General features: G+C 39.3%; 1 protein-coding gene across 1 annotated transcript; it reads left to right on the top strand.

Moving 5' to 3' along the window:
• The first annotated feature begins 2,938 nt into the window (after positions 1–2,938).
• On the top strand, positions 2,939–25,678 carry il6st (interleukin 6 cytokine family signal transduce). The gene is made up of 16 exons (XM_088281465.1): positions 2,939–3,148; positions 3,456–3,540; positions 6,166–6,468; positions 7,509–7,656; positions 8,550–8,707; positions 9,518–9,672; positions 9,770–9,932; positions 10,313–10,395; positions 10,727–10,988; positions 12,543–12,713; positions 14,023–14,124; positions 15,958–16,101; positions 19,096–19,239; positions 20,589–20,685; positions 21,231–21,312; positions 22,233–25,678. The coding sequence occupies exons 2-16, from the start codon at positions 3,462–3,464 to the stop codon at positions 22,839–22,841; spliced, it is 2,700 nt and encodes an 899-aa protein (XP_088137591.1). The 5' UTR covers positions 2,939–3,148; positions 3,456–3,461; the 3' UTR covers positions 22,842–25,678.

The following is a 25,678-nucleotide window of genomic DNA, read 5'->3' as shown; positions in this document are numbered from 1 at the left end:
AGAAATGTTTATTTCTATCAATGGCACTACCAGAGTTGGGCAGTCCATCGGGGGCAGAACGGTCCGGCCCTCTGGCCCGGCCTGACACCAATTTTGGGGGTGGGGGGGTGACAAATTTTAAAAAAGGGAGTGACTAAGCAAGGCCAGAGGTAGATTTCAGTCTGGCCTACTAATTGGCCTGCCTGCATGTGATGTGGTTGCGAGGTGGCCAAAAGTTCATCTCAACCTACTCGGCCAATTAAGCAGACGATAAAAATTGCCTTCAAACGTGTCGAAAGCACAAAAGTGGGGATGAGAATGAGACAAAGAAGAAGGAGACGAAGTAGAAAAAGAATCCGTTAACCCACTTTGGTTTAATGAAACACCACCATTATAAGCCCATAATAAGGTAAGCGAATTAGAATCGTAAATTAGCCAGGGAATTTTTATTTTTTTTATTTTTAATTTTTTTTACTATTTTCATTAACTAGCAAATTCAAAGATACACACCATTGTACAACAACCTTTTTCAATTTAATCCCAACAAAGGAGAAAAGTCCAACTACAGCTCCATGAAACAAACCGACCCTACAACGGAAAGATCTCTCTATTGCTCAAATACCCCAATAAATAAATAAATTAAATAAATAAAAATGAAATTAAATTTAAAAAAAAAAGACTAAACATTACACTAAACATGAACCCCAGTAAATTAAACAATATATTCAGAGATATACATACGGGCACATTCAAACTAAACCCCCCAGGAGTAAAATAAAATGGAACAATAACAATATTCATAATGAAATGGGGAAATCAATAAATTAAAATTAAAACATAAATGAATAAGTAAAACAAATATTATGCTAGAGCCTATCCCAGCGGTCTTCGGGCAGTAGGGGGTACACCCTGAACTGGTTGCAAGCCAATCGCAGGGCACACACAGAAGAACAACCATTTGCGCTCACACTCATACCTAGGGGCAATTTAGAGTGGCCAATCAACCGGGCCAAACCGGCAAGAATCGAACCCACGACCTCTGCACTGTGAGGCCATCGTGCTAACCAGTTGTCCACCGTGCCACCCCCATATATATATATATATATATATATATATATCTGTAGATATATATATATATATATATGTGTGTGTGCGGGCGGGGTCAGTTTAGTAGGGGCTAGGGGGGACGTCATTAAGGGGGGACGGGCCACGTTAGGGAAGATGGCTAGGGCAGTTAGACTATAAATGTGGAGTGTGGGGCGTGAGTTGTGGCCATCAGTAGCTCCCATGTAAATGTGTATTTTGTTTTGTTTTTTTTTGCTGTCGCTTTGTTTATTACTGTAGTGTATTTTCACAAGGTCTAACATGTGCAACCCATTTTATGGCCATGACGAGATTGTTGCTGTTAGGAATACCAACTCTTGGGTTGAACCTCCCTAACACTTAAGATACAGCCTTGAGTTAGGAAGGGTCAGGGATTTGAACAGGGGTCATCGACGCCCCAAGGAAGGTGTTTACAGAAGAGGGGTCTGGCGCCAAGAAGTCGCATCTGCAAAGGGGATCTGTGCCTCGCACCCATAGGAGGTTTTGAAAAGTTCAGTTAAGGGGCAGCCGGATAAAAATGCATATGCAATAAGGGACAATTAGATATTCATGTCTTTTGTTTGCCTTCCCTATAAGAAGGGAAGGCTCGAGAGGGGAAGGGCCCTTTTTTTCTTTTAGGAACTTCTGACATCAGCTGAGATCAATAAACTCTTTTTCCAACCACCGGTGTGTGTCAGAAGTTTTTTCCATCACCAAACCAACCTTGCCCGGCGACCTGTCCGGAGGGGAGCTGAGCCAGACCCGCACATCAACAACGAAATTTACCACAATTACAAACAAACATTTGCATTAGCGACTGTGTGCATACTTGATCATAAGATGGGCATTACAATATTATCCAAAGAATGAACACAAAATATCTATTAAAAACTATTGTGGACTCACAACAACAAAGTAACAGCTGAAAAGGCAGAGAAATACATGTGACTTCAAAAAATTAACGATATGTAAGATTGTGTTCCAATTTCCCGCAAATTTATATTACTCCATATGGAAAGTGCTTTGTTACAGCTCCAGCTCCAGTGAAATATACTATATAAATAAAGTTGTATGTATGTTGTATGGTATTGTATTGTATTGTATTGTAAAGTGATTAGGCTGGACAGCACGGCAGGATGAAGACGCAACAACGGGGCAAACCACATTGTTGACATCCAAGATCTCCCGGCACATAACAAGAAGAGAAGCAGGTTAAAATAGTCAACCATCGAATTGAGCAAACTTGGCTCAGGTGTGAGTGTGTGAGTCTCCTCCTCGCATTTGTCCCCGCCTCCTGCCACGCTCCCAGAACTGCAGGAAGGGAGAGGAGAGCAGAGCAGGACTGGGAGAAGCAGGGGTAGGCGGAGCAAACAAGAAACGGGACCATGACATGATGAACGTTACTCAACCTTTTTCATTAAATAATATTGTATCAATTACTTTGATAGAATTTCACAAAACAATGAATATAATTTTATTCACGAAATGAACGATTTATTTTTGCGCACATTTTAAACTTTATTTAGAGATAAAAATCACGAAATTATACCCACTCGGTGTATCAGATAAAACATTGTAAACTATGTATGAATGGAAAGTCACTAATAGCAGGAGGGAAATTCATTGCGAGGGAATGTAATGTCATGGATGATAAATCACACTCATACTCTGGATTGATTGTTTTGCTGCCATTTCCTTTTCTGTGGGAACACGAGGCGGAGACTTACTGGAAAACATACGATGGAAAGGAAGGCAAGTAAAATCTTGAATATGTGATTGGTCAAATATACTTGACAGACAGTGTTATTGACGAATCAGCAAGTACGGCTGTCGTCATTCGAACCGATCCACACAGTACCGGAGACAGGGCGATCAAATGCAGTTTGTCCATCCGTGTTTTCTGAAATCTGCATGGCTATTTCGACACAAGCGTTCTTACGGGAAATGGGTGGTCCTAACACCGACATTCTTAAAAGACTTGGACCCCAAGATGGAACGTACAGGACTTGTTTTGACAAATATTTCGACTCAAATGACGTTAATGGTATATTAAGATTGTACATGGACTAATTCTGACACAATTTAGGTAAGTAAACAACATTTTCCTGTCAGACAGTGGAAACAATATGGCGTAATCGGGGCGTTAGGATTAGTTGATTACACGAATTTAACACTTCTTTGTCCATTTGCTCGCATTGATCGTTAAGAAACATATTTGTTAGTAATACCTAAGAACCCATAACATTACGAGATTGTGAAAATGTCACGACAGAAGTGTTCGCATTACGACTCGATGCACATCAGTGTACGTAGTCAGAATAATAATTTCGGTCAGGCTGGAAGACGTCGTAAACATTTTGTGAATTGTTCTGACAATTATTATTTTTTGACAGCCCATTATGACCATGACCATGTTGTCGACGAGAAGGCTCCAGCTATTTGCCCTGGCATTTTTGGCTTCTGCTTCGTTCTCAGCAGGTCTGTACGGTTCAATATTTTAATGTGCTGTTTACGTCACACTTGCTGTTTTAACTGTGTGGTCCACCTTATTGCCTTAAAATACAATTCTCTTTTTTTTTACCCTTCAAAAATCCCTTTTCCGATTTATATTATTTTCACAGTTCAATAAAAAAAAACAGCATAAATGGCAAAGACATGATTCAAAACTTGGAGAAAGTGACCTTTTAACCCTAACGCTAAATTGCATCAAAATTTAAAGTGTGTGACAATTGCAAAAAAAATAAAGAACTATTTAAGTCAAATATTCCCTTTGAGATTAATATGCAACAAGCAATCATATAAAATGACTAAACGGTTGCTTCCAAACAAAATGTACCTTTTTAGATTAGAATTAGAAATCCCTTTATTGTCATTGTACTCAAGTGTGCAACAAGATTAGAGAGATTACGTATACAAACAAAATCTTACATGCATTGCATAGCACATAAAGCCCAAGTGTGAGGTAAGTTTTACCCATCATATTTTGAGTAACAAATCTATTTTAAGAATACTCACTTTATTTTAACGCAAATGTCCGAGATTCATTGTTAGACCCATAGCAACGCCCTAGCACCGAAAATGCTTTAGTTCGGCAATCTCCGGTATTCTTCAGGAATCATACGACGAGTCGCCTGTTGCGTTGTTGATTATCCGGTGAGCTGATTAACAGACATTGTTGTTGCATTATTCTGCTAAATGCCTTGGCACTGTGCAGCGATGCATTGTTCGCATGATGGGAAGCATCTGTTTGAGTGGCCAAAACATAAAAAATAGGACATGTAGATGGACTAATTTCGTTCTTGCAAAAAGAGGGAATTTCAAGCTTGTATCAGACGAGTGCCACAAGCACTTGGAAGATCTCTGCTTTCTCAACCGTTTTGCTAATGATAAAGGGTTCAACGAACATAATTCCAACAAGCTCCTCTTCCTTTTCTTCTTCTTCTTTTCCTTTCGGCTTTTCCCTTCAGGGGTCGCAACAGTGAATCGGTTGCCTCCATCTAACCCTGTCCTCTGCATCCTCTGCTCTCACCCCAACTACTTTCATGTCCTCTTTAACTCCATCCATAAACCTCCTCTTTAGTCTTCCTCTAAGACCTCTTTCCTGGCACTTGGAAACTCAGCATCCTTCTGCCAATATACTCACTATCTCTTCAATGGACATGTCCAAACCATCTCAGTCTGGCCTCTCTGACTTTATCTCCAAAGCCCCTAACGTGCTGTCCCTCTGATGTACTCATTCCTGATCCTATCCATTTTGGTCACTCCCAAAGAGAACCTCAGGCGTCTTCATCCCTGCCACGTCCATGTTCCTCTTCCTCCAACCCTTCAAGTACCTGGATCCCATCAAATATGTTTGATATTTCACTTTCTGAGTCAATTTCTGACTGTCTTGATACTCTTTCTACTTTGTGCTAGCCATAGTTGCCTTGAAATGACGTCACACTTTCGGCTTTGTCGCACGGGGAAAACCTGCTAACTTCACACAGGCAGGCCAGAGCCCAGATATGAACCCATGACCTCTGAACTGTGAGGTTGAACTAGTTGGCTACCATGGCTTCCGCAATCTTTCAACAAACTTTGCAAACTGCTTGTTGCTTTTTGTTTGAAGCTGCAAACACGAATGAATTCCTAAGAGTGTCGAAACGGTGATACGTTCTGTAAAATTGTATTGTTACTTACGGAAACTATCTCAAGCATGCAGTCGCGGGCTACGGCACCTATCAATTCGAATTTCTTCCACAGATTGCTTCCCTCATCTGGATCCCCAGTACCTTGCCATGTCTCCACACTGTTACTTATTATTATATTATATAGTTATTATTTTGAAGAACAAATATCTACACAGGATAGGAAGTTAATATTATGGTCTCCAATATAATACAAAATATTGCAGGAATTTTTAAAGTTTTTTTGTTTTTTTTACTGCCTCTATCCGTCTTTCCCACTCCCCACAGCTCATTGCCACATTAAATAAGGGGTAAATAATGATAAAACAACCATAACCCAGTTAATTACAACACACTGTATTTGTTACATTGCTTAAAAAATTAAAACAAACAACAGCAAAAACGCTCCTTCTAATTTTAAGTTTCGTTTTTGTCAGTTTCAGGGTTCATACCACATTTTGATTTTGTTGATCAATGTAATGCTTTTAAATTATACATACTAGTGAAGCAAAACAAAACTTTTTGAATAAATAAAGGTTACTTTGTTGTTGAATCCAACACTGGTGTGTAGGAAGAAGAGTGTAGCGGCTCATGTCTCTGACTTTCATAAGGACTAATTATTATATGGAAATTTGAAAGCTACTTTTTGTTGTTTTTTTTTTTACAAAAAATTTGATTATCGGTTTGTGTGCATTGAGGAAGAAGGTACCTCGTAGTTACAAAAGTCACTGGGTGCTAAATTAAGTATTTGTACTGCGTTCATTTACAAGACTGTTCACAGTAATCCAACCGTCTCCTAATCATTGTTACAGTGCCACAACCACCGGTTCAGTGGTGAATTACTTTTTCACATAGGGGCAGATAGGTCAGTTGTTGGTAGTTTTCTGCTGAGTGACAAAATTAATGGCTCAAAATCACCATCTAATTTTTATTTCAGCAACTGCAAGCCATTTGGTGATAACACCACAGTCTCCAGTGCTCCAGATTGGGACTAACTTCACAGCTACGTGTGTGATCATTGACACAACTGAAGCCACAGCAGATGACCTGTACTGGAATCTTTCCCAGATCCTTATCCCAAGCAATCAGTACACTAAAATCAACGAATCAGCACTTAGTGTCACGATTCCTGTCGACAATGAAGTGTCAGAGTGGTTATTTTGCCACCGCAGGAAAGAGCCAAACCATGTTTTCCTCAACGAGGGCAAATTTATTCATGGAATCCGCCTAACAAAAGCCTGTAAGTTACCTGTCATTTTTTTTTAACTCTTATGATATTCACCGACCGTATACGATATAGTGGTGCCATAAAATTCTACCTGCACGGTTGTAATACTAGTTTTGCTTGCTGACGATTAACTTGTTGAAGAGGCGTAATGATTGCTCCTCCTGGCCACAAAATTATCCCGGTTTTCTTTAGAACTAGGAATTGGCCTTTGATTAAAATTCCCCAAACAACTAAAGATGGGCACTTTATCCTATTTTGATGGTCCGTCCTGCGTCCTTTGTATGCAACCTGGGTCGCCATCCGTTCCCGTCAGCCTTCATCCTTTTAAAGCGCTTTTCGTACCGTTCAGCAATCGCCCCCTACCGAACGTTCTTTTCAGTGAGGGTGTGATTGGCTGTTGCAGATAAGACACGCCATCAATCAAAAAAATTACCGTGTTTTTTTATATTGTTAATGTCTATAGATCTTCTGTGTCAATTATATTTCTTCTTTTTTCAACAACTATGGTTCGTGATGAGTTGTTTTTTTATCAAAAAACACAGTATTGAATTTGAGAATCTCTCTGAATGGAATGAGATAATGCCAGATGGCTGGAACAAAATAATGCTGCTAGAAGTTTCCGTACAATTCATATAACGCAACTTCCTATAGCTCCAGTATATGTTCTTGCTTGCAACACAAACAAGTTGAGATTTCTTGAACAGCGCTTTTGCTGGTTTGGCAAGGACGTTTTGTCGCATTTTCTTCAACATTGGCGTTATCAACCAACATACAATCAACAGAATTCTTATTGATAAATTCACTCATCTTGCCTTTCCCTACTGCTCAGAAACACATCATGCCTTACTCTTTTGTATATTGTGACCTCACAATAGATTTTTCTCGTATTAACTTGAAGTGACTTTCTGGGTCCTCATGTTTGACAAAGATGAAATGTTTCATTTGACTTCCAATTTCAGCTCTTTTCAAAGTATTGCAGGTCGTTGTTCAATTTTTCACTTTGAAATATGGCCCCTTATCTTTGACTTGTTTTTTGTCTATGCTACTTTTAGATGCTCCAGAGAAACCTGAGAATCTGACCTGTATCGCAATTCAGGAGGTACACTATATGTCAAAAGACTTCAAGTGCTCATGGGAACCAACAAAACACAACACCAAGGAAATGCCAACAATATATACGTTACATGTTGAAGTCGTTCAGTGAGTATAAAACATCCCATATTCCGAGTCCCTGTCAAGTTACTTTTTCTGAAATGTCTTCTAAATTTGACCCACCACATAAGAGTGTTGATAACCCACTCTTCCAAATTTGAATGAAGAAAATAATCACATAAATGCATAAAGGCATCAAATGTGAATGCAATTGAATTTGAATGCGCTGAAAACATACCACGCTCAACTGTCAATCAATATATATCAGTTCGCTGATATAGAAACCCACCATTTACCCGTGTAAAAGAAAGTTCTTTCACCGGTTTTGTCAAATGCCAAAGTTGGTTGCGCATCTTCTCACCTGTATCTCACACGGACAAACCAGACACTAGAGCTGAGCAATTACACAGCACCTTCCGAAATGATTGGCATTCCTGGTTAAGATGTTTTTTTTTTTTTGTTTGTTTTTTTTTGTTTTGTTTTTTTTAGCTTCTAATAATTTTTTTTCTAAATAATACAGGACCATAATGTGTGTTAGCTATGCCTGTATTGTCTGCAGTGCATTAGCAATAAGAAAGTGACAGTTGTGCAGGGCGCTGAGTACTTATATAGTGCGGGAGGAGCGATTCATGCTTTTCTTTTGTTGCATCAATTCGCCTCCGTTTAAGCCCCACTCCAAAATTAGGACTGCGAGAGTGAAAAATTGTTTGACACTGTATTTCACCAATTCTGTTGTACAGTATTAGAGTTCACATGTAAGTCTCAATTAAACACTGGCAGCAATACAATACAATATAATTTTATACACATTTCACAACAGATGGAGCTGTAACAAAGCACTTTCCATATGGTGTAATATAAATTAGCAGAGGTAATGAGTTTGAAGTTTTAAGCTTGTGATGTTTTAAGACTGGAACCTGCGTGTGTGTGTGTATTTTCAGGAACAATCTGGCCTACAATGTGTCAACACAAGATAATACTGCTACAGTGACAATGGAATCGTTCCCATTTCACTTGGACCTGGAGATTTGGGTAGTGGCTCACAATCAACTGGGAACTGTGCAGTCTGAACGTCTGAAACAAGAAGCGAACTGGTTTGGTAAGGCCTTGAATACAGTAATTATGGCTCTGCTTGAGCATTAGAGTTGACAAATGTTTTGAATTTGTATTTGAGACACATTATTCAACGTGCTTCATTTTTTTCAAATCTAGTTTTATTCATTTAGCACTTTTCATACATAAAATGCAGCTAAAAGTGCTGTACAATAAGAACAACCCAATTACAATAAGAAAAAAAGAAAAGCCACCCCCCCTTCCACCCAACATTCACCTCCACACGCACGCCTGAAATCCCATACACGCAAAATGATACGCATTCTCACAACCTGATGAACGGTTTTAACAGACAATTATACATGGCATTCCCCATTTTGTGTTACATTCTTATTCTAAATTGGATTACTTTTTTAAAACTAAAAACTCATTATTCCAAGATGAAAAGTGTTTTTTTTTTTGTTTTTTTTTAAATCCAACTTTATTGAAAATAACCACCCCAAAAAATAATTTTGACAAAATTATTCACAACTCCAAATGTATGTGTATCCTCTTTACGCTGATTCTCTTTTTGAAAATTTCTATAGCTTAATTGGGGGTCCACATGTGGTAAATTCAGTTGATTGAACAAGATTTAGATTTTCACACACCCACACTCATGCTCACACGTTTGCACAGAATAAGGCCTCACAGTTGAAGCATGAAGTCAAAGGTCAAGTCAAATCAGTTAAGATGTGAAGAAAAAAACGTTTGTAGTCAAATAATAGTGCATCTGATGATCATTTACATCTCACGCTTTGAAGACAATGTTGTTGAGGATGACTAGATTGCATAATAACTGTTTCTTTTCTTGCAGCTCAAACAAACCCTCCATCAGGTGTTGAAGTCTTTTCAGAGAAGGCATTTCCCACATCCCTTCTCATAAGCTGGAGACATCCAATTCCTAAACAAAAGATAGCATTAAAATACCAAATCAGGTATTGCCCAAGTGGATCACACAGTTGGATTAGTGTAAGTATGTGTTTCATTTCTAGACAATCCAAAAATCATTGTTAGGGATAAATATAATGAAATGAAAGTTATTTCTTATCTTTGCTTTGTCATGTAGGTACCTGTTGTTGATATTGCCAAAGACACAGAGTCATTTAGACTCCAAAACCTACAACCAGACACAGTTTATACAACTCAAGTGCGCTGTAAACATGTCAACAAGGGATATGGCTATTGGAGCAATTGGAGTGCCAACGTTACCAAGCAAACACACGAATTCAGTGAGTATCATGGGTTCATTGTTTACAACAGGGGTGTCATTGGATAGGTGGCAACGGGATTGTTGGTAACTCTCATGGCATTAACTCCATCCCTGCCAGCCCTCCCAGTTTTATGCTATTGGTATAATTTGCAGTAGCTGCTTGTTAACGGTTGTGAATGAGATAATAAAAGAGAATAGAAGAGTATGTTTTACTCATTTGTTGCCAAAAAAAATTACTGTACAGACAGAAGTGCTTTATTTAATTACGAAGGAATTGATTACCTTGATTAAATAAAGCAAAGCCGATTGTTATTTGATTGCAAGCGAATTTTTCAGTTAATCTAGAATTTAATGAGATCCTGCTGCAACAGTTTTGTTTTCTCTTCTCCTTTGGTATAGGACCAACAAGTAAACCAGATTTATGGAAGATAATTACACAAGGTGAACACATTCAAGAGCGTCACGTGAAGTTTATTTCTAAGGTAAGTTCCGTAATGTCATGCAACTACAACCTTGCCATTAAGGTCCTATAACATCTTATTTAAAAGGCAAATATTGTTCGAAGAATGTAAGTGATGAAGGAATGGAAACATTTTGGATACTGTTTATTGCTAGATGTTCTGGCATTATTTTTTTTTAAATAGATGAATGCAGAATGCATGGTTGTAGAAATTATTAAACCAAAATTGTGTTGAAATTCCCCCAAATGATGCTTTGACATAGACTACTTAACTGTGAAATGAGTCCCTCTTCTCTGCAGCAGTTATTGGGATTCACCTGAAATTGTTCTTGTGTGTTACTTTGCCATGACAGAATCCTGTGTTTTCAAACGGAAAGATAACGAGCTTCAAGATAAAGATTCAAACCCGAAAAGAAGACATGATGAATAGAAATATTGCGTGGGAAAGTATTCCTGTCAACGGATCAGAGGGCAACGGCTTCCCTCACCAGAACTTTACCGTCTTAAAACAGATTACATTGCCGGACAACATGACTACTCGAGTGTTTGTCACTGCCTTTAATTCTGTGGGGGAGTCTCCTCAGGCATCACTTGGTATCCCAGAGAGAGCGCTTGGTAAGTGGCTCTGTTAAATTGAAGTGGAATGAAGGCATCAGCAATAGATAGTTGTAATATTGTTCTATATTGTAGTCTGTCAACTAAATAGTACTCAGTATGGTTGTTTGTACTGCTACCTGCTATGAGAATTGTACTTTATTTCAAATCAGTTTGCATTCATCTTGTGTCTGTTGGCAATAGGAAGACTTATTCTATAGCAGGCATCACCAAATGGCGGACCGCGGTCCGCATCCGGACCGACGGATGGTTCGGACCGGACCTATGACAGATTCCCCAAAACAAACGAGGCGCCTTGTCATGCAACACACCTATTCTATAGAGCAGGCATCACCAAATGGCGGACCGCGCGATGATTCGGACCGGACCCATGACCGATCTATGATGAATTTTTTTCAGGGCGCATTCGCAAACGTTGGCGCTGCAATTCTAGTTAATACGGAAAAGGCGTCACTGATTTGAGCCAATCAGATCTTTTGTTTACGATCCACTGCCAATTGCGTAGCAGACCGGAAGAGAGTGCTGCTGACAGTATGCCTTGCTAAAAAGTTAGCAAGGTCGATGCGTGTTGTTTTAAATGAATGGATGGAGAAATTTAGTTTTGTTCTGGCTGCAGCCGATTTAAAACCAGTGTGCATCATATGCTCCAAAACTGTCGCAACATTGTGAAGCGCCACTACGAAACAAAGCACCGCCCTTTTTTGCAAAGTTATCCGCTGAAATTTGAGGTGAGCGCACGCAAAAACATCGAACTTCGAGTGCAGTATAACAGATTTTTACATTTTCGTTTACAGCCCAGCGGCATGCAAACAAATGTTCACTAAAAGTATCATGGAATTTGGGGAAACAAAAAACATTCAGTGATGGGGTAGTTGTGAAGGAGTGCTTAAATGCGGTTGCACAAACATTATTTAAAGGAAAACACAAAACCCAGATGTGTGAAATAATCTACCAAATCCCAATGGCCCTGACTCCTTAAATCACTGTCAGGGCAGTCACAAACTCATTTTTCTCATTTAAGAGAAGTTAAAAAAATATTTTTAAAAAAAGGTGGTGTCAAAGCTCATTTTGAATTAGTTTTTCATGAGGACAGCCATTTTATTTTAGTACTGGACATGTTTTACTTGGATAATTAGGCATTCCGTTTTTTTTAGGCTGATAACCCTTTGATTTTAGAAAAAACAGGTAAAAGATGTTAACTCAATGCTAAGCACTTGACATCTTTATCTTTATATTTCTGCAGGAGATATTTTACTGTTTTTTTCTGGAAGTGGCAAACTTAAGTTCCTGGAGCCACATTTTCTTGAATGTGAAATAAACGCCTTATATTTGTTTGACTGGCAAACGTGTTTAATAGGAACATTGCTAAATATTTAGTATATAAGTGTTCTTTGTTGAAAATGACTAAATATTGAAACTATATCAAAATGTGAACACAGGCTAGACATTAAGGGAAGTTGCACTTTGGTTCAGGCCTTTTAATTGGAAGAAATTTTAGTCGTGGACCTCTGTGACTTTTAATTGAATACCTCTGTTCTATGGTATCCATTTCAGATCTCTACCCTGTGGAGGGGCTTCAAGTGCACTCACAAGGGGACCAATTTTTAGTAAATTGGAATCCCCCCAATCATTCCGCTGTTACACAATACGTTGTGGAGTGGGTTAGTGCTAATGACATGGACTGGCAGAGGGAAAACAAAAGCACCCAACAAACTACTATAAAAGGTAACTTCCTTCTTTTTTTCCATTAAAGGTCATTCACGGCCAGCCCAGGGAAGATGAATATACTTTTTGGCTTGTATACCTGTCAGTGGCAGTGAATGAGTTAAATCAGTGATTCTCAAATAGTGGGGCGCGCCCCCCAGGTGCGATGCTGAGGGGGGCGCGTGGGACCCTTGGGGAACATGTTTTTTTGCATCGTTTTGGGACCAAAAAAGGCAATCTCAGGCAACGCGAGTTTGAGCTCATCAAAGCTCTTTGTGCCCCTAGTTTACGCATCACTGGTTTAAAAAGTGTCGCCCTGTCACGCAGTACTGATTAAAAAAAAGCGTCGCCCCGTCCCTCGTTGACCCGGAAGTGATTTCTTTCGCCGCTATTTAAATGCACCGCGCCAAGATATCTTGCGCAGTAGCAGAACGGACTTCATTTGAACTATATGTAAGTCCGCGCACAGCAGAAGCAACAAGCTACGTGATGGCAAATAAACGACTTCTTAAACAAGTAGCGTTCTAAACGAGGTGAGCAAGGCGGCGCTAAGCGCGCTAATCGCTAAAATGAATTGCTTCGATGTATGCTCGACTTTTAACAGAAGTCTGACTCGAACCGCGTTTGGGCGCAGAGCCAGCAGCTATGAACAGAAATGTTGTATTGCAACAATAACATATCTAAACGAAATAAGACGACGGCTACGTTAGCAATTGAGCAGACGCTCTCAAGCTGGAACACGGAAATGGATGACGTCATCACGACGAAGAGGTAGACGTCAAACGTATTGTAAACAAAAAAATACCTATAGTAAACATTAAAACTGTTGCTTTCTGTTATTTATATAGATTTTGTTTAAAATCCCCTGACTCTTTTTGTCTTTTCTATATTATGTACATATTAATAACTGTTTGGTTTGTTCACGTTAATAAAGTTAAAAAAAACAATACAAAAACGTCTAGTAAATATTCATCATCTCATCAATATTTGCACGGCAGTAGTTTCGAGATCCTCACAATAGTCGTTATCAAAATGATATTTTTTTTATCAATTTAGCTTTGTTAAGGGATATTTTATTGATAATCTAACATTAATATACAAAGAACATGTACATTAGTACGAAATGTTAAGAAAAAAAAATTGGTGGTGCTAGGGCGCGAATTGTTTTCTTCTTGGTAGGGGGGGCGTGACAGGAAATAATTGAGAACCACTGAGTTAAATAATGACTACTCTCTCTGCATTGGTTTGAAAGAATATTGCACAAATTTCTTCTCACTGTCACCACGTTCCAATATTTAAACATGCTTCACTCTACCTCTCTTACACTTAGGCAACATAGAGAAGTTTATATGCTACAAAATATCTGTGTATCCCATATACTCTGGATGGACAGGAAAACCAGCAACAGTTGAAGCTTTTCTTGAGGAACGAGGTAAGGCTGCATGATCATTATTTCGTAAATGTTAATTGCCAATTCCATCAGGCGATGCATTTCAGTATAGTTCTGATCGCGTTTGGGACTTGAGATGTAAATGTGTCAGTTACCATCGTTATAATGTTAGTGTATATTGTTGATTGGGCGCTCTAAATTGTCCTTAGGTGTGATTGTGGGCACGAGTGTTTTTTTTTTTTAGTCTTTGTGTGCCCTGCGATTGGCAGGCAACCAGTTCAGGGTGTCCCCCACCTACTGCCCGAAGACGGCTGGGATAGGCTCCAGCACACCCGTGACCCTCGTGAGGATAAACGTTATGCATGTATGCATGTATGGATGGATGGATAGTAACTATGAGACAGTGTGCAAGTTTCCACTTAACACACAAGTGGAGTGTGACTCAGTGCAGTGCTCTGTTGACAGGACTTCTAGACTGGAAAAAACACTGCGTCCTGTTAAAATCCACAGTTTGATTCTAATTCTGGGTTACTTGGTCTTGTTGGCAGTCTAGAAGCAGTGGCAGGTGACAGATTTTGAATAGAGAGCAGTGATAAAATTAACGTTCAAATCATCAGTGAACATTCCATTCAAGTGAATTCACATCTCACTTTGATGAAAAGAACATTAGATACATGTCCAAGCTGAAAAGGTTAGATATTTTAGTTTCCTATTTTTTGCAACTATCGCAAAACGGCAGATAGGGACAATGATCAGGAAAAGGCCCAGATAGCTACATTTAACTGATCGTTTCCCTTGTTGTTAAATGTTTTGGCAGGATTACCCCGGTAGCCTCATGTGTCAGGAGCGAGCAGCAGCCGAGTCGGCAAAACTCTGTCCAATTAATCCAAGCTGGGTGCTGAAACGGGCAGGGCTCACAAACTTGCTCGCAGCCTCGATCTATCCTCTTTAAATGGTTAATATTGTCTTGCTCTACTCTACGTAAGGATACAGAACATAGAACTGCAACGGTGCAACTGTCACCTAAATGAGGGCCACTGAAAAGTGTGATAGTTCATATTCAATATTTTCGTGCCGTCACAAAGAAAACCAAAGAAAATGCATCGTGTTCAGGAGTAGAATACACACACCTTCATTAACCACTATTCAGGGACAGCCTGGAGCTCTGCCTTATGAAAACTTATTTAGCTTCATGCTAACAAACTACAGCAAATGCCATGGTTGGGCCAGTAAATAGAATTGTTGGTGTGTTAAAGCGATGATCATTTGAAGGCCAACGGTGGCGCAACTTAAGAAGAGTGATAAAGCAATACTCACAGGCATATATTCTTAATGCTCTTCTAAGAATGAGAAATATTCCTGTGGCTTACTGAGGAGTTGTGACCGTCTCCATGTAAAAACAGCGTAGTTGAACCTTGAATGAGATGCTCTTGATGCTCACAATTATTTTGCAGCTCTACTGAAAGCAAAAATTTGCAGAGCAGGAATGCCAAATGTACTGTAGAAATTCCATGTTTTCCTCCATTTCCTGGTCTGTGCTTTGCATGTTGCCCTCGTCATTTCTGTCCAATGGTAGAAACATGCGTCAATGTGCTGACAGAATGTAGTTTGCTTGCAAAAAAAGTATGGTATGAATACAAACCACACTCAATGAAAAAAAAGAATGACCAAACAAGCAGATCAAAACACCATTCTGAAAAAATTATCGAACAGTAGCAAAGTTGATGAAAGTAAATTCTACCTGCGTCGCCACTGAGAAACTATTAGTTTTATGTTGCTGATTTTTTTTTCCTTACTTTTTTGCATAAAACATGTAAACAATTTTTGTTATATTTTCTTGATGGTCTATTCTTTTTTTTTTCTTTTTTCTTTCAGCTCCTTTGGTAGGCCCCTCTGTTCGACTGAATGGCAAACCCGGACGAAATGAAGCAGAGCTTGTGTGGAATGAAATTCCCCAACACAAACGACAAGGCTTCATCACAAACTACACAATTTTCTATTCAAGTGGGACTGAACTCTGTATGTATATGTGGTGGCTTCCTGAAGTAGACTTCCGTTTTGCACATTTATTTGCAATATTCCCCTCTGAAAGCATTGGAACATACTTTTTTTTGTGTCAGAAACCTTTTTGGTTGTAAATCTAAAGAATAATATGAGACACAAACAACGGAGTTCTTGAGTCAGAATTCTCGCCTTGCGCCTCAATCAAACACACTTAAAAATGCAAATCTGTGAACGGGCGTTTATGTGGCTTGTGTAGTAGGTGTCACTTGCAAGATTGTAGGTAAATAATACCTCCCGGGAGAAATGCCTGCATTACTCCCACTTGCCTTTAGGGGCACTACATCTCTTAGTTGAGCATTCCTAGAGGGAAAATAACAAAAAACGTTTTTAAATCAATCGTTGAATATGACAGGGATTTAATTGATTGATCTTTTTCCAAAATTGAGGTTAATATTATATTAATATTATATTATGTTAGTATTATAACATGATTGCTAAGGACTGCTATTGAAATGTACTAGACCAGCGGTCGGCAACCTTTGACACCGAAAGAGCCATTTGAACCCAATTTCCACGGAAAAGAAAACACTGGGAGCCGCACATCTAAAATGAAAAAAAAAAAAAAACTTCTACTACTTTACCGCAGCATGTTTCTTATGAAATCCACGTGCTACAGAGAAAATTACATTTTATTCATTTAATGAACACATTTTGAACATTTTGAATTCTTGAAAAATAATAACAATGAATGTCTCTTTCAAATAAATTAAAAAGCTGAATTTAAATTGTCCATGTAGCAAACGAAAGCAGAAAAATGCCATGAGGCGTCATCCTTATATCCATTTATCTTATCTAAAATGAAGATAACACTGTATATATTGCTTTTTCTTACCTTTACACTTTGTATAAACAACTATAGTGTGGTTATTTCTTATGAAGTGCTCCGGAGAAAATTATGTGACGTCTATTTTGAGCGACGAAAAAATTGTCAGGACCGCTTCCCAGCCTGAAGCGGTGTAAGGTGGACCCTTAAGCGCAGACTCAGGAGGTAGGATTGACAGGGCGTTTATTGAAGGCCGACAAGCAACACACAATAATCACTATAGGATCAATATTTATAAATTTACTAACCGCAAGGGTTCTATGATTACCACCGCCGGGAGGGCGAAACGGAAAACGCTGGGTGACCGGGTCACTCCAGGAAATAAATAAGGAAAGAACAGAAATCGCTTGCAACGCAAGGAACCAAAAAACAATGCTTACCACAAAAAGGGTGAAGACAAGACCAATTGGAACGAGAAAACTTAAAGCGAGCCGTAAAGTAGCTGTGAGCAAATCACGAGGAGAACAAACTATGAACAAGACCATGAGCAAGCGCATGAGCAACGCTTAAATAGTCCGTAATCAGAGTCCCAATGAGGCGCAGCTGTGGCGATCGGGAGCGCGTCCGGCTCGTGGCCGCTTCCGGGAGCGGAGCCGCCGGGCCACGCCCACTCGCTGGGAGCGCAACAGACGGATCGTGACAAAAATAATATCAAATAATTTAATTAATATTTTAATATTTCAAGATCACAATAATCTTCAAATTTAGAACTAAAAGAATATAAAAACTAACACAAATAAAACACACTTCAATTAAATAAAAAAAAAAAAAAATTGTCATTTATTTTCCCAAGCCAATCAGAGCCGCATTATGAGGATGAAAGAGCCGCATGAGGCTCCGGAGCCGCGGGTTGCCGACTGCTGTACTAGACAATGCAAGTCAATTGAATGAAGAGAAAAAAAAAAAACTAATATCGGAAATGAATGGGATGTAAAGGAAAAAGGGACATCTAATAGACTAGTGCAAGAAGTTTAAGTAATGATAGTGGACCTATTGAAATGCATTTTTATAGTGGTCACCAAATTTTTGTATGTATCAAATTGAGAACTGGTGGACTGCAAGGGTAGCGTTTACTTCTGATCAGCAAAGTCTCACGTGATGAACAGGTGGGAGCGACCTTTGACTTGTTTGCACTCGAAAAAGCTTGGTTGGGATTTCGTGGCTTGGACTCAGAGTGATTTCAGACTTCCGTCTCAACCACAATGGTTGTTTTTTGTAGCCTTCAGATGAGGAGCAGGATCATTTTATGCTTCAGGTTTTGCTCCAAGCAGCCGGGTTGTCGTGTTGAACCTGGCATGTGCGTGGTGGTTTCATGAACCTAGATCCCCAAACCAAGTGCATTGGAAGTCTCACCGCCAGTTGTTGAAGCAGGACTCTTCAGTCTTTGGAGACTTGGTGCTCGCAAAATTTGGAAAGCAAAAATAAAGATTAAGAAGAAGAGAGAGGTCGCCAGGTGGAACGTTTTTCTTTCAATCTCTCAAGAGAGAGACGGCCAACACAGCTTTTTTCTTTAAGATAGTTTCAGGGGAGTGAGTTTTCAGAGAGAAACTTTCAGGAGAGAAGTTCAAGAGAGCTTTGAGTCAGAGAAGATGAATGGGGACTCCTTATCTATTCAGACAGCTAGATATGTTAGTAGCCACCTCTCAGCTCAAGTTTCAGGTGAGACTCGATTTTTTTTGTTCACTTAAAGTTAAATTTGACTATTTTCCATGGTTTTATTTATTTTTTTAAACCTTTGTGCATTTCACATTTATAGAACTTGCATCACGTTCAGGCATAGGCTGGAAATATCTCATTCGAAATGATCAGAGTTGGCCCCAAACTAATAATTCACCTTCTCCCTAAAGGCAGTTTGTAACCTCTAGAAAAGAAAAAAAAAAGTCAGTAAAATATGCAAATTTGTAGATGGCGTGAATATGTGGAGTTTCACTATATGTACTGTAAGGTATGCATCACATTCAGTTGTAAATACGTGGAAAAAAAGCAAAACGTTGACCTCATCTCATATTCTTCTTTTGATGACAAACCCACGTTTTCCGTCTTCCAATTCTTTCGTAGGGGGGATGTACGCTACATGTCCTTATCTTATATTAAAAATTGCCCTCTAATCTGTTTTCCCTCATTAGCTGCAATCACCGTACCAGCTACCGTCACCTCATATGTCCTGACTTCACTGTCAGCCAACACCAAGTATGATGCCTGGATCAGGGCATCCACCATTGGAGGCTCAACTGATGGCACAAATCATTCATTTACCACCCTGAAATATGGTGAGTGGAATCACCTGTTGCACAAACATTCGAGAGGCACTTCAGTTTATTAATTTGCTTGTGAAGTGGGCATGGTGTTAAAATTCCAGTCGAATAGATTAAATGATTCAATTTCATTTATGTGATTTGAATTAAAAAAAAAAAAATATTATTTTTTTATAAGACGGTGAGCTCCAACCAAGCAATTTGATTGGTCTAGTCATTCAGTGTGTGTGCACAAAGAGAAGCAGACACTCAGCAAACATGCTAACACGGATATTAAGTGCATATTTTTGCCGCATCAATTGGCTTTATTTTGCGTTTCCAAATGACTTTGTCTAACTTGGGCTGCCGAGTGCCCATTACGCAACGTAATAGCCTGATGCAACTTGACGTAACATAGATTAATTGTCTAACTCTATTAAAAGTGAAAAAGTATAACAAGTTTCTAAGGGCTGTAACAACTCGAAATTATCAGGGGGGAAAAAAAATGTTTAATAGTGTTGGCAACGAATTTATGCATCGATTTGTTGTGTTGCACGATTATGACGTCAGTCATCCGCTATGCAACCACGGATGTGTATGTATGGGACCCACATACATAACATATTTGCGTCTCTAAACCAGTAAATATGCGGAATTTTGATGCCATAAGCACTGCTGATTAATCATTGTAACATGATAAAATCATCACTATCAAGTCCCGAAGCTTTCCTCTTTTTATAGAGACACATACACAAAGGCTGAACTGTGTTCAAAACAAGTGCTATTTTTTTTTTTTACATGAAAATACATATTTATGCTCATGCTAGCAAAACAACCTTGCTCGCTATATAATTTCAAGTATTACAAACAATTTCGGCAGCTACTCTATAGAATACATTTGAATTTTTTAATAGGTTTTTGTGTCAATCCATTACCTATTGTAATTTGAGCTCGACTTTTACCTTTAAAAAAAGGTCATAATTTTTTACTGCTATTTTCATGCAGCAATCTTAGTGCTCCTTTCTGCACTGCCAATTTGAAATGATGTCCTTTTTTTAAATTAAGGGATGGAAATTGGCGAAAAAGGTAATTCATTAATCTAAAAAATAACTGACAGATTCATCCATTATAAAAAATAACCGTTAGTTGCAGCTCTACTAGTTTCATTTGTTTCAGTTTTTTTTTTTTGTTTTTTGGTCAGTGTTGATGCTGACACTTTTGTCTAGTTAGCGCTGTTGCGCTAAAGGCTAACCCTGTGACTCATGTCAGGTTAAACATACCTACTGTATTTCTTTTTCTAACATAGTCGCTGACAACGGCAGTGGCTCATTGAGGTTCTTGAATCTGTGGTAAAAAGGTCCTGACATGTTGTTTTTTCCCCACAGCACTAGGGGAGCTCGAGATGATTGTGGTTGGCGTTAGTCTTGGCTTTCTCTTTGTGGTTCTCTTAACCATGTTGCTGTGCATCTACAAAAAAGACGTGTAAGTAGAAAAAGCATGTCTTTGAGGAAGGAGTTCTGTCTCTTTGTAATGACATCTTAAAAAGGAGACAATTTCTTTCCAGTCTAACCCGCTCTTTGACACTTCTGCTGGAGAACAAAACTGTCTGATAACCAGAAAGCTTCAAACCATTTTGCTAATGTGCATCGTAAACAACAGTGATGCCAATTCCATTATTTTTGCTTTCCGCAGAAAGTCTGATATACAACTTGCAAGATAGAGACATCATTTTATTTGAGGAAAATAATTTTAACAGATAGGTTTGAGGTCGATGAATTTGACATTTTTGTTGATTATTTCATGTTAGCTTTGGTGTAATGTAGATCTCATATTTTGCTGTCTAACACTGTTTTCAGTCTACAACAAAATTAAAAGTGGGGCGGGGGCGGTGTATGCACCATGAGTCAGTGGGTTCATGGTGGTGGGCTGTCAATAAAAAATGTTAGGTATGACTCACAACTGTGTTCAGCATTGTGTCCCCTTTATGAATGCAGCTAATTTATAGTCATCGGTTTCCTCCCGCACAGGATAAGGAAGAATTTATGGCCTTGGATCCCAAACCCCAGAAAGAGCACCATTGGAAACTGGTCCCCTGATTATCCTTTAAAGGTAAGAACTGTAATTAAAATAAGCGGTATAATCCAGTGTCCGTTTCCATTATAAAAACTTAAACTGTTTTTCGTAACATTGTTTACTAAATTGTTTATTGCATGATGTTTGTTACATTTTGTCATGCCCGTCATGTAAGTATACAAATATATCTTATGTACGCAGCTCTAACATTATTCCTTTCAAACAATAAACCACACTAAACATTCTAATTTCATTTAAGGACAAGGTGGGCGTGCTGCAGATGCGCCAAAGCATTAAATTATTTTTAATTAACTGTCATAAGTAAGTATGAACTTTAACATTAACATTCAAGGTACCATGGCAGCTTATTACTAAATTGGAATAGGGCTCATTTTGGACATGTGCATTGTACAGACGTCCTTAGAACAAAGTGTAATTCATGACAGTCGTGATAGATAGATGATGTGAACAGCTGCCAGTTCTCTTTGAATCGCTTTATTAAACAAATGGTCACAAAATGAAAAAAATTAAAAGCACATTCTTGGCACACTTTCTGGTAGTCTTAATTGATACCATCACTTTACACTATAGCGACTAACGCCATAGTGAGGAAATAGCCGGCCAATACTATTGCTTTCTTATACATATCCACGTCTGCAACAGACAAGACCAGCTTATTTATTAAAGACACACGCATTCACAGTCATTTGTTTCTGTAGCGTGGAATGTGTGGGTGGCGACTCCAAGTGGCCAAAAATCTTACTTGCACCTCAGATGACTAGAAGAGGATGAAGTGTATGCATGTGACTTAAAAATAAAAACAAAACTACCACGAATACTTGGTCACTGCGTGGTGAATTTCGTCTTTTGCATTTGAAACGTAACATGCACTATACATTTCACAGTATCTTGCGCTCGTGCTGTTTTTAAGATCGTCTCTCCATGTTCCTCCACAGCCGGAGACACCAAAGGAGAACTGTCTGTCTGGCATCAGTGTGCTTGATGTGGACGCAAGTGACGGAAAATCTGTGTCTGAGGAAGACAAAGCAAGCCTGGCTCTCAAGAAGGACAAGTATCTGTCTGAGGAGCACAGCAGTGGCATCGGAGGCTCCTCTTGCATGTCCTCACCTCGTCAGAGTGTGTCTGACAGCGACGAGGGCGCTGACATTGCTGACACCACCGCCAGCACTGTTCAGTACTCCTCAGTGGTGGCCTCTAATGGTTACAAAGGCCAGACCCCAAGCGCCCAACCGCAGCAGCTCATTTTCTCCCGTTCCGAGTCTACCCAGCCGCTTCTGGATTCTGAGGAGAACCCAGACCTTTTAGTGCCGGAGGGCAGCAGAGCTTCCCAACCGTTCTCATGTCCTCCTTGCTTCACACATTCTGCATGGAACCAAAACAATGGCAGCTTTCCTGAGTTGAACCAGCTGAAGGTGGAGCCACTGGAGGTGCTGTTGCCACTGGACATGTGTCCCTCGGGAGAAGACAATGAGCAGAAAGCACTTTCAGGTGGCCATTCTCTCTCCAGCTACAGGCCTAAACTTAGTGGCTATAGGCCACAGTAAGAACACTTGCAGGACCAGCTTGTGGTTGATAGATTACGTGACAAACAATGTGCTCGTGTTAAATGTTGCATGTTCATTTCAAGTCTTTCGTGATCCCAAAAGACACTTCTCGTTCTGTTCTCTAGTTCCTCTTAACCAGGCAGAGCATAACGTTTCATAAAAATAATGGGAACATGTATAATCCAGTTGAAAATCCTTTGATGTTGAACAACATTATCTCGGAATGATCACTGGAACCCAAGTCTTAACACCACTAAGGACTGGATTCAGAATCATACACAAATCACTTAATATTTAAAGGGACTCTTCACTGACGTTAACATTGGCACTTGTATAATAGGTTTGCATGTAAAAACGACATAAATACTAAAATGCCCCCCACTTTTTTATGTGATGAGATTTACGATGAATTGGCACACCCCTTTTGGAGCTCTACTTATTTATTTTCCAGTTTCAGCGTCTACGTCACAGTAGAGAGGCAAGCGAGGTAATATTGCCCAAATTGTCAGTTCGGTTTTCTAAAACGGTGAACGATTGCTACCAAAATGCAAATACACATTACTACTCTTGTCCACTTCAATCTGTGAAAGTATAAAAGTGTTCTATCAAACGGGAACTCATGTGATTACCTCCACAAAATCAAAAATACCGTGCCGATCGATTCTCCACTAACACAAGCTGAAGCGGAGAAGAGCAAAAATGTGCACACAAACACCGACCTGTTATATTTTGGACATTTAGCTACGCTAATCTTTTCCCTTTAGTGACTCTTGCAGTACCATCGGGAGAGTCAAGGGGTGCGTGGCCATATTCCTCATTAAAAGTAGGTGTTTTTCAAGCCGGCACTTATTTCCTAATTTCCCCAAAATAAATAGATCAAACGAAAATGTTAACTCATTTCAGTTTCTGATTAACAAAATATATGTAAACTGAGCTTGTTAATGGAAAATGGGCCAGCTTGGATCTTCTGTTGTTTGGTAGTAAATATGTATGCATTGTTGCTGTCTTGCTACATGCACTTTATACTGTGGAACCTCAATTCAATGGATTAATTGGGGGAAGGGATCGTCCCTGAGAGGCAATTGTTCATTACATCTATGTACTTTTTTTGGTGGCATGAAAACCACCCAATTCAGTGCAAAATGATTGTTTTGTACTTTTTTGTAGCTTCATCAGTGCAAATAACTATTGGAACTCAATGTAAAAAAAAAAAAAAAAAAAAAAGCTTGAAACTGTTTGAAAAGTTATGAATTTTATCCAAATTTTACTTGTTGGTGCTTTGGGGAGTAAACTGGCAAACTACTGTTTTTTTCCACCTCTGTTACGATTAGATGCCATAGTTGAGGTCTTTACAGAAAAACAACAGTACTCAACCCCCCCAAAAAATGCATGTTTGAGAAATGTATACAGGGCTAGCACCTGAGTGAAAAGCAGTTATTTCTATTAATCCTTATTTGCTGGATGTTGATCCTAAGATAATGTCCATGCTTTCCATTACCTGTGATGGGGCACCAGATTGGTGCACTTTTTAGCCTGCTCCAGTATACTGTAACTATGTTCATGACGAGAGCAGCCCAAGCTGTAAACGTGTGACTAGTTTGTCTGTTGATGCTCCGAAGTGCCGTTTCCTGACGCTGAGGTGGTTCTTTGTGTTCAAGTTCCGTGGGCCATTCAATGGCATTGTCTTCATCATCCAGAAGCTCCTGACACACTCCAGTCACATAAGGGCAGGAATTGTCATGCACTTAAAGGAACCCCCTGCACCAGCATGTGATTTGACAGAGCCTGAGAATCTCTCTGGCTACCAAAAGGAGGTTGCATGCCACCCAAGTCAGTTTTTGCCTGTTATAGCAGAATTATCCACCAGGATGTCAAATTGTAGGAATCTCGCAACGCTTGCTTTGTTCCTCCGACAACCCCAATACCCCAACTGGTATACTGTCCTGTTTCCTAATATCTCCTTCATGCACATACTGAGACACAAGACATCAAGCCATGGCGCGTTTGGTTGCGCCGTTGTGGAGCAACTTCTTTGTGCTGCAGATACCGTGCTACCTATGACGCTGGCAATGTAAAAATAAAAAAAATCCATGAATCTGCGAGTAAAGATGTGACGAGGGAAGTGGTCTGCAGCTACCACCTGCAAAACCCTTAATAGAAGTTTTGCAAATGGCTTCTACTTTCCGTCTGGTGTCGCCCCCCATTTACACAAGCGGGTGAAATTGATGCACCGCTGTTATTGCTTCCAAATAGAGTGACTGATGTGATGATGTCTGTACTATATGTTCCCTTTAATTTTTTTTATGTAGTGTAAAATAATCTTTCTAATTGCAGTATTAGAATTTTTTATTGAATTGCTTTCAATGTCAATTTACATTTCCATGATTTTGTATTCGTCACAGAGTGCTTTACTTGCTTGACTTCAAGTGCTTGCAGTGGTTTCAGTTCCGACTAACGCTGTGAAAGTGAGTATCAATGGTTGTCTGACTTTGTATGTTCCCTGCAATGGACTGGAGACCAATGCAGGGTATAGGTTCGATACACTTTGTCAGAAATACACTTTTAGAGTTAATTCCACATATTGCATTTCAAAATATCTCTTGAGCATGGCAGAGGTGTGTGCCATTTTTCAGGGTGGCAGATATTTAAACAAAGCATCTTTGAGATAGTCTGTTTTGTGTTCTGTTGTTTTTGTAACTTTGGTCAGTCTTCATCTTAATTGTGAAGTATATGCATATCAAGTCACTAGCTCACACTAACATATTCCCATCGTCTATTGTTCATTTAAATGTGTATTTGAGTGCCTTTCACAATGAAAATAAAGATATATAACACTA

The sequence above is a fragment of the Idiotropiscis lumnitzeri genome, chromosome 18, assembly GCF_059441095.1.
Source record: "Idiotropiscis lumnitzeri isolate Australia: NSW breed Sydney's pygmy pipehorse chromosome 18, RoL_Ilum_1.0, whole genome shotgun sequence".
NCBI classification, from domain to species: Eukaryota; Metazoa; Chordata; class Actinopteri; order Syngnathiformes; family Syngnathidae; genus Idiotropiscis; species Idiotropiscis lumnitzeri.
Note: the sequence above shows the minus strand (reverse complement) of the source record. Positions and strands in the feature narration are given on the sequence as shown.

Coding starts and splice junctions, on each gene's coding strand:
- il6st (XM_088281465.1), top strand. CDS start 3,462: ATGACCATGACCATGTTGTCGACGAGAAGGCTCCAGCTATTTGCCCTG. Junction 19,240..20,588: donor ATTTACCACCCTGAAATATG/GTGAGTGGAATC, acceptor TTTTCCCCACAG/CACTAGGGGAGCTCGAGATG. Junction 21,313..22,232: donor CCCCTGATTATCCTTTAAAG/GTAAGAACTGTA, acceptor GTTCCTCCACAG/CCGGAGACACCAAAGGAGAA.